Source organism: Melopsittacus undulatus, chromosome 7 (assembly GCF_012275295.1).
Source record: "Melopsittacus undulatus isolate bMelUnd1 chromosome 7, bMelUnd1.mat.Z, whole genome shotgun sequence".
Taxonomy (NCBI): Eukaryota; Metazoa; Chordata; class Aves; order Psittaciformes; family Psittaculidae; genus Melopsittacus; species Melopsittacus undulatus.
This window is the reverse complement of record NC_047533.1, coordinates 6,822,678-6,832,139: the sequence shown is the minus strand read 5'-3', so window position 1 is coordinate 6,832,139 and position 9,462 is coordinate 6,822,678. Positions and strand designations below refer to the sequence as shown.

The 9,462-nt window shown below is 35.1% G+C and overlaps 1 protein-coding gene across 1 annotated transcript; it reads left to right on the top strand.

The window, feature by feature from the left end:
- The first annotated feature begins 3,127 nt into the window (after nt 1–3,127).
- Nucleotides 3,128–8,265, top strand: LOC101872566 (transmembrane emp24 domain-containing protein 11-like). The gene is made up of 5 exons (XM_005148548.3): nt 3,128–3,381; nt 4,201–4,301; nt 5,115–5,240; nt 6,963–7,109; nt 7,968–8,265. The coding sequence occupies exons 1-5, from the start codon at nt 3,252–3,254 to the stop codon at nt 8,115–8,117; spliced, it is 654 nt and encodes a 217-aa protein (XP_005148605.2). The 5' UTR covers nt 3,128–3,251; the 3' UTR covers nt 8,118–8,265.
- Nucleotides 8,266–9,462: the final 1,197 nt, after the last annotated feature.

Genomic DNA, 9,462 nt, shown 5'->3' with positions numbered 1-9,462 from the left:
CCTACCATAAACTACAAATTGATTTTGTGTAGTGGAATAGGGTACCTCATTACTGAGAACAACTTGTCCAGTACCTTAGGAAATTTAAGGTCAGCTAGCTGTGAACACATGAAAGCTCTTCCTATAGTCTCTTGGTTGCTAGGAATGCTAGATGAAGCTGCATATATATTTGTGTTTCTTATGGGCTGTTGCTTCTCTGTGAACATCCAATACCCCAGCTTGGTGGTTAATGCTAAGGAAAATACATGACAATATTGTAGATAAGTCATGGTACAGGAAGGACTGATGTGGTCTATGAACAGAACTGAACTGAACAGAAAAGCTAGTACCATACCATAAATGTAACCTGTCTGAGCCTTAGGTAGTCTAAAGGAGAGGTCACACATATTGTTCTACCAACTTCTTTAAAATGATTGGGATGGATGCCCAGCATGTGTGTGTGTGTGAAACAAACTTAACAACTGCTGCTTGAGGCCCTGTTCTATTTTCCTAGGTAAATTTGTGTTCCCATAACTGAGGAGAAGCTGTATCAGAGGGCCACCTCTATACTATATAAGTGCACATTATAGATAAGCCAGCTCTATCCAATCAATCTTGTCCACCAAGTTGCAGGCAATTGACAAAATGGCACAGGGTCTGCTGTTAAAGATCATTCTGGGGAGGGAGTGTCTTGGATTCATTAAAAAACAGTTCTAATACCCTAGGTACACTAAGTTTAGCATGGTCACAGAAACTGATATGTGCCTATCTAGAAGGGAAGAGAAAGTTTATGGCAGCCTTTCTGATCACTGAGCAGAATGAGCACTGTCCCCAGTAGGACATAACTGGAGTGTGAAGAAAAGATCTGAGAGTAACTTGTGGTATTGAAGGCAGCTAATCCTATTTCATAGTATTCCAAGTCCCAGGTAATTAAATACATTGGGAATATCAGATCTGTCACGAATGATCCAACATAATAAAGTAACTCAGACTACCCATGACAATATTTAATGTGCTCAGAAAATAAATCTAGCACTTGATAGATACAGCAATTCTGAAGTCAGCTGAATCCTGTTTAATGGGATGTTGCATGCAGAAGTTGTGCCTGTCATAATTTACAAGTACTGTGCATGCCTGAGACAAAAAGCTCTCAATGTATGGTGTAACAACCTGATCACTTGGAGGCTGTATTATTTTTGTTTATTTGAAGTCCAGCAGCCCTACTGTGTCAGCATTTGCTACCAAAAGTACGTAGGTAATGTGTCTGTCCCAAGTGGTCTGGGCAGAGTAAAGGAAAAAGTGGTGTCCCCTTGTATATCTTGTGTTCTGCCATTGAAAAATGGAATTTTGGAAACCTCAAGTAGTCAATGAAGAACTAAAAGGATGATTGCTTAAGTAGCTCACAAACTGCCAATAAATATTTACTTCTTTCAGGTGTAGCAGGGGATGAGAATATACGCAGGTGCACGCCAGTTAAGATCTTCCGTGGTGGAGGCACGAGAGTCCAATTATATGATGAGAATCTATATAATCTAAAATTATTTCTGATGGATAAATGCTAAAGCATTAACAGAGTCTTAATATCACCCTTGAGACTCCTAAGGATTCAATGGCCATAAGATGCAATTTATATCCCTTTATCCTCAACTATATGGAGTCAAAGAAAGAGAAGAAATACTTAAGGAACCACTTCTCCTTGTCTCATAATCTCTTTATCAATATAAGGATGTTGTATTTTGCTGGAGGTGAACTAACACTTGTGCCAGAACTTCTGTGAAGATATTTCAAGATGTGAAACAGGCTGAACTAATGATGCTTGTAAGCCTGTGCTTACAGGATTGGATAGGAAGCTCAGCATAGTTTTATTTATAGGTGTAACCAAATAACAGTAAATGCAAATGGGACATTTTGAGAGGCAATTGAAAGAAGGTGTTAGATAATATGAGAAAAGGACTTCTCATGATCCTTTGGTGTATGCATTGGATTGAGCATGCAACTTCTGCAGCTGAGCAGACAGCTCTATAGCAGATAGCTATATAAAAAAGAAAACAAAATCTGAATTCGACCTTTTCAAGCAAAATAAATGCTAATAAACTTCCACATAGGAAATTGTTTTCCCTTTCTACATGCATATATAGCATGTGTGTGTGCAGTAGAGGAAGCTTATACCCCATAATCTGAAGTAGGATGACAGAACTTCGAAGTAAACTGAGAGGTTCTTTAAGATACATTCAAGGAAGCCACTGAACAACTTCATAATCAAATCTCAGATGCTGCTGAGGAACATGGCAGGGCTCGAAAGAATCAGTACCTTCAACAGGAGTGTAGCAAGCTTCTGGCAGGGGAAAAATTAGCTTGAAGATTAATTCTTCCTACTGGGAATGATCCCATAGGTGGATCGTTCCTTGCTGATAAATGACTGCATAACCTCTCACTTTAAAACCACTCTTTCAGACACAGTGATCTCAGTTTATAGGACAAGGAACACCTGAATGGTAAATTACATCATCGTCTGACATATAGATTGGTCTATATTAGTACAAGGAGTAAAAAGAAAGGCCTCAATCATCAATTTGCACTATAACTTTCTTTGGAGAATTTATTAAGCAGTATCTACAAATAAGACATTCTTATGTAGAAAAATCTTATTCAGAAAGAGTTAATTTTGTTGTTTTCTTCCTGCTGTATCCTATTCATTAGTGTTTCAGATTCTTTCATTGCTTGAGTTTGTTTGACTTCTTCATATTTCTTTCAGCCCTTGTATGTATTCCCTGTTGGTTTTGTACAGATGTATATGCATGTTCAATGATTTAGGCTGCAAATTACAAGACTTCTTAATAAAAGAAGAGTGAAGCCCTGGAATAGTCATCCAAAATAAATGAGAAAGATAAATTAACAAGTTCATTTTAGTTGAAAATTGAGCAGTTTATGGGAAGAAATAGCCAATGTGGTTGCTTACAGTAACCAAGGGAACTGATCTCAAGTACCTGAAAGGTCCTTTCCACTTTCATGTTCTTCTGCGTGTATAATATAAAGTTTTAATCTAGATGCTGGGAAAGGAGAGAGATTTTTCAAGTTATCTTTTTCATGTTATCTCATTCTGCAGAACATACTGTAGTTATTTATAAATGTGTAACCACCAGCTGCCTTTTCTCACAGTTTTTTTTTTCCTCTCAAAAATACACTGATACGCAGCAAACAGAGAACAGCCACAAAACTACATTTGTAAATAGTTACTTTTGAAAGCAGTACAACTGGGATACATAAAAAACATGCAAATCCACCTAATAGGATTTCTTATGGACTTCTGGATTTCATTTTCATTTGCTTTATATTTTCACAGTGGAGAAAGAGAACAGAAATGTATAATTGAAGATGTTCCCAGGGACACGTTGGTAATTGGTAGGTATCTGTCAATGCTATATGATGTTCTAATCAATGCAATAATAAGGATAGCTTGTAATGTGACAGGAAATTCTAGGATTGATGAATATGGTAAAACTATGGGGATAAAAAAGAGGGCACACTGAAAATAATTCCCCACAGCGGGTGCTAGTCATAATGTCCTCACATATTTTGTGTATCCATCACACAAAGAAATGCAGGTTTCTAGGGTGCTTAACTGATTAGACAAAGAAAAAGAATGTCTTCTAACTCTACAGCAGTGGAATTGATGCTTCAGTGTGTGCTTTTATACAGTCTGACTGATTTCCTCATTTACGCCAGAATTTCTGTATCATATTTTTCCACATATGAACGGGAGAGTTACTTTTTTGTTTAATGCTAGTGTGGAAAAATCAGTTCAAGATGTACAAAAGTTCCATTTCACATGGGATATAACAAGCAAATTAAATTACTGATAAATATGTAAGACTATCTTAAAAATGGAATTTGAATACAGCATACTTATGCTTTTAGAGATCTTACAGTGTCTTCTGTATACTATCTTGCCAGAGCATCAGTAGAAGTAATCAGAAGGTATTACTTGTTAATAGACCATTTTTGTAATATTGTAGAACATTTTCTTGTGTAGTAAAAATTTATTGCATTTCACACTGCTGCAAAGTGCCCCCTGAGTGATTTTAATCAAAAGCATATGATATACATCTACTACTTTATTGTTAATCATTTATCTGTATGTTTTTGCTGAAAAAGCAATAAAGATATTTAATATTAAACTCTGTTTTTATTTAACAGACTTTTGCCTCTGTTTTTATTCAGGGAATTACAAAGTACAACGGTGGGATATACGGATCCAAGATTTTCTTGAATCTGCTCCTGGTTTAGGAATGATTGTGACTGTTAAATCTCCTTCTGCTGAGGTAAATATGCTTTATGAATGTTTCTGTATGATTTATGAGTTCACTTTTGGTACTGGCAGTCAACACTATCTAAAAATAATAGACAGTAGACACTTTCAAGGAAATGGTAGATCTTCAGTCTATCAACTATTCCAGTATTTTGATGCTGAAAGTTATAAACATCTCTTGATTTATACCACGGTAAATAGAAGTGAAAATGTTTGCTAATGATTTGAGTGGACAATTTTTGCATTAGGACTGGCTTTGGGAATCTGTTATTAAGTATGTGACAACTGAGAAAACAGGGTAAATTAAAAAAAAACCTGCAAATTCACTAATGAAGTAAGGTGATACAGAATGTACTTAAGCAGCAGAAAGGAAAGCTGATAATGAACCAAACTGCAGAACTCAAAGTTACCATGAGGCTGCATGTAGTCATTCTGCATAGTAACTGCCTGCACTGCTGTGAGGTCCCAAGCTTTTTCAACAATAGACAACTTAGATCTGTGGCTAGAGTAAGTCTTAGTTTTGAAATGTTGAGTGCTTTAGGGAGTCTTGGCTTTTGTACTTTGCAGAAATCTATAACATTTCAATGTTCATTGTAAGCTGAAATTGTTGATTTTTCTCTACATCTATTCTGGAATTCATTCTAATTCTAGTAAAAATTTATTCTGAAAGTCATTCTTAATACTATTCTGAATTTATTCTGAAATTGAGATAAATTTAATGATGTCAGGAGGTTTAACTGATTACATTTCACATGCATTTCACAGTACTGTTTTTTGTTTCATTGACATTTGTTATGTACCAACATATATAATATCTAAATTACAGGTACAATTGTCAAAACTGTATGGGCCTCAAGGAACATTTTCTTTTACATCCTACCTTTCTGGGGAGCATTTTATCTGTTTGCAGTCTAACTCCACAAGACTTGTGGCCTTCGCAGGAAGTAAACTGGTAGGTGATTCCTTAAATATTCATTGTTGGAATAGTATCCATTGTTTATAAACTACAGAGATTAGAAACTAGATTAGAAGTTGGTCTAACTTGTAGCAGATAATTTAACATTTCCTAGTAATTAAAAAAGACAAACCTAGAATCATGAAGATGTAGAGATAAAAAGACTCTGTTCTGCTATTTAAGAAGTCAAGATTAATGAGGAAAGATTAATAAATGTAAACTGGTTTAATATTTGCACAGTACTTTGAGTGTGAAAGATTCTGATTAACAAGAACTACTTGGTTCAAAATATAAGTATGTAAGATTGAGGTAGGCCAAATTTCATTCTAGATGCATGCTTTAGAATGTGTAGATGACACAGAACCAAGAAGAGTTAACAATACTGAAATGGGACTATTACACAGGAATTAGAAGTTGTTCTTATAGGCTGATTTATGGAAATGAATGGAAATTTAATCATACACATTGAAAAAGTATTTAGGTTCTAGTAATAAAAAAATTTGCAAAGCTCATCAACTAGAGAGACTAAGGGGGATAAAGCATTGGTTGGTCATAGTTCACTACACACCATGCATGTGATTCTGAGGATACACAAGAAGATTTTTATCTCGTACAGATGGAGCTGTATTAATATAATTGTACATGATGCATGCCCCATGTACAGTTCTGGTCATCTTGTTTGAAAGAAGTGAACAGATGCAGGGAAGAAGAACATTAATAACACAGATATCAAATAGAGTGGTTTGTTCAGCATAAGGGCACAGAATTAAAAAAGAAGAACCAGATACAGTGGTGCTTATCTGAACTGCTTCAAAGTTAAACAAAGGCTACCATGAGGTTGTGAGATGGACTTCTGGATATTGAGTTGGCTAACCCTAAGAGGGCTGAAAGAAGATGTGCTCTTCATTTGCAGTTGATGTGCGAGTAGATCAAAATTCTATCATGGCAATACCAAGCTCTAAGATTTCTGCAGATCATCTGTTTCGCTAACATATTTTTATTTTATCTTAGGTACAAATTGGTTTTGTAGGAGAAATTTCTCCTAATTTAGTAAAATTTTTCATTCATGCCAAGATAAATTGCATAATATTGCAAGTTCCATTCTCCTCTTCCTCTGGGTCTATTGCTTGGCAGGTTTGGGGCATTTTTGTTATAGATTGTAAAATAGTTAACAGGTTATTTGGAGTTATTTCATACTGGATAAACTGTGTATGGAAAAAGAAAAAAGATACTTTATGGATGGTTCTGCTTTAACACCTATGCTACATGCAGATGATGATTCAGCTGGTCTTCAGTCTTATATTCCTGTTGGTGCAGAAAACCTAGAAGTGCATCTATAAAGAGCTTCCTGCAGTACTCCTGAAGAATGTAATTTCTGTAATATTGGGATGGAATGTGAAACACAATGAGCAGTCCTAATGCTGCTTATTTATTTAACTAGATTGACAAAGAAAACATTTTCTTGGTTGTTACATCAATACTAGCATAAAATAATGCCTTAACATTAGTGATAATTGTAAATTTATATAATTAATTAAAAAAATAAATTAAGAAACACTTTAAATACCACACCTGATTTTAATTTTAGGAAGGAGTTGTGCAAGCAGTTAAAACTGGTTCCTGTCATGAGCTTAAAGGGAAATTATCCATTGTTTCTTTTTTTCTAAGGAACTTTGAAAGCACACAACACAGTAATGAGAACATCTGTTCTGTTCACAGCGTATCCATTTGGACATTAGAGTTGGAGAGCATTTTTTGGATGAATCTGTTGTTCAAGCAAAAGACAAAGTGAATGAACTTAACATTAAACTAGAACATCTAATTGAGCAAATTCATCATGTATCCAAAGAACAAAACTATGAAAGAGTATGTATGTTCCGTATTGGAAATGTTAAAAATATTGTACCTAGGCTTATAGATTTATAAAGTATTATGAAGTTTATTATTTAATTACAGTGTTATTTTTAACTAACTCATAAAAATCTAGAGGTGTTTAACCAAAATAGCCTACATTGCCTTGCAAAATATTTTTAAGCAGTAACATAAAAACTAGTCACTGTGAACTCATGCTTGTAGCAGCAGGTGTTATTTTCAAGCAGGAGTTGCCAAGTATGTTTTTCTTGGTCAGAGTCAGTAACAGGATCTGAGCAGGTGGCAGGTACGGTTGCTGATGATGTTGCCAGCTGTTGTTTCTATGCTGGTCCATGTGCATAAGCTTTATTGGAGTGGGTGGGAAATGACTGAGTGCATACATTTATACATCTTCATGCAGTTAGAAACAAAGCTTTACTTTAAACAAGTGTACATCTATTGTTTTCACTTTTCTACATGTATGCAGGCTGTAAGACTGTTTGAAGTACATCAACTAATTACCTAAATAAAGAAATTTGGCTGCAAAAAGATTCTTGACTGCAATATGGAAGTGTCAGTAAAGCTAAAAAGGCTTAAGCTGCACTAATGGAACACATTTAGCACCATCTATCTTCTGTGAAAAGGGGAAAGCTCTGTTTGCCTTTCTGCTTCAGGATACAGTATCTGCTTCTCATTTTTTATTTTCAAAGATACCCACCCTCTGGATAAGAACAAACTTTAATTTTTATCAACATGAAAAAAGTGTTTGTTCACTACTGTGCAGAATAGGGTTGTCTGTCTAGTTACCTGCACAGCTGCATGAAACATACAGATGCCAAAAGGTAACAGTTCTGCTTTTCCTTTTTTCTTTAGGAGCGTGAAGAAAAATTTCGGAAGACAAGTGAAGCAACCAACAGCAATATTGTTTGGTGGGCTATTGTACAAACACTGATCCTCATCTCCATTGGAATCTGGCAAATCAAATCACTCAGAGATTTCTTTATCTCTAAGAAGCTTGTTTAAGTCTTATAAAGTAAATGCCCAGGTTCAAAAATTGCACAACATGTAACACCTAATGTATTAAAAAACCCTCCTACAAGAAAATTGGTTGTATTTAACTCTCAGGCTTCTCTAACCCTGCTTTCTCCATTTATATCACAACCACTGGCATCCCCTTATATTTTACTCCTTGAATCCCATGCTTTATCAGTTCCCCCCCCCCCCCCCCCGCAGATGTAAAGCTAAATCTAAAAGAACTCTGTGACTAAGGCAGCACTTAAGTTCAAATCAGGATTGTTATATCTAAAATATAAATAAATAAAAGAAACCCAAACAATATTTTTAGTTTTGCTACTTGCTTAGTAATCTTATTTGATACTACCATAAACCGTTCAGCATTTCAGACTGACTAAGGTTCAGATAGTAGGCAGAGAAGCAACTATATTCCCTGCGGTGCTTAATTTATTGTCAGTGTCTTGAAGTCACCTATATTCACAAATATAATTGTGAATGTTTTCTTTTAAAATAGTTAACATTTTCAGTGAGCCCACCCTTAAGATTACGACCAGTGACTGCAGCACTGACTATGCAAGAGAGAGACCCACACAATTTGGAATTTCACTTCCTTTTTACTTTCAGATAAACCTTAAACATTAGGCTATAGAGTTGAGATCAGACCTCTCCCACAGCTGTTTATGTAAGTTATGGTATTTATGAAGTATACCAAAGTAAGTCAAATTACAGGTTTCTTCATAAGCACTGAATTTGTGACTATATTTTTTATTACTATACTGAATTCTTCAGTCTGTTTCTGTGTTGGAGAATTATTTCTATTTTAATTATTCAGCAACCATATGATGACTGTCTAAGGAGCTTGCCAGTTTTTGACTTAATCGTGTATTTACATTTCACTTACTGCAGCTTGTTGAATATATCTTTAGGCCTTAATTTATGTACAACTAGCAGAACAAGCTACAGTATCATGGAATTAAAAGTCAAAAGCTGTGGTTAATAATTCAGATAAAGCATCAGTACTGTAAGAAGGAGTTGGAGGTGGTTATAACATCACCTACCTCAGCAGTTAATTAAAATATAATTAACTTGAAAAAGTTTCTTGATAGTGCTGTGATAGTAGAATATTGTGGTCTGGCTTCCTATTTCTCTTTCCAGACCCTTCACTAATATAAAAGGTAGTAAAAGCTGAAATAACTCTAGACTAATTATTGTTTCAAAGGCACTGCTTTTTTTCTGTTTTCTGTCTTCTCACCTTTTGTTTTCATTAGCAAGGAAATAACATTGCCCTTTAAGTTCACTTACATCTCCAGCATGAGAATTAAAATGCGGTTGTGTGTATGTGAGAATCCATAAA

Bases quoted from the DNA above. Each gene is read 5' to 3' on its own strand.
- LOC101872566 (XM_005148548.3), top strand. From the start codon at position 3,252: ATGCAAATCCACCTAATAGGATTTCTTATGGACTTCTGGATTTCATTT. The intron at 4,302-5,114 runs GTAAATATGCTT...TCTAAATTACAG, and splicing joins TTAAATCTCCTTCTGCTGAG to GTACAATTGTCAAAACTGTA. The intron at 5,241-6,962 runs GTAGGTGATTCC...TTCTGTTCACAG, and splicing joins CCTTCGCAGGAAGTAAACTG to CGTATCCATTTGGACATTAG.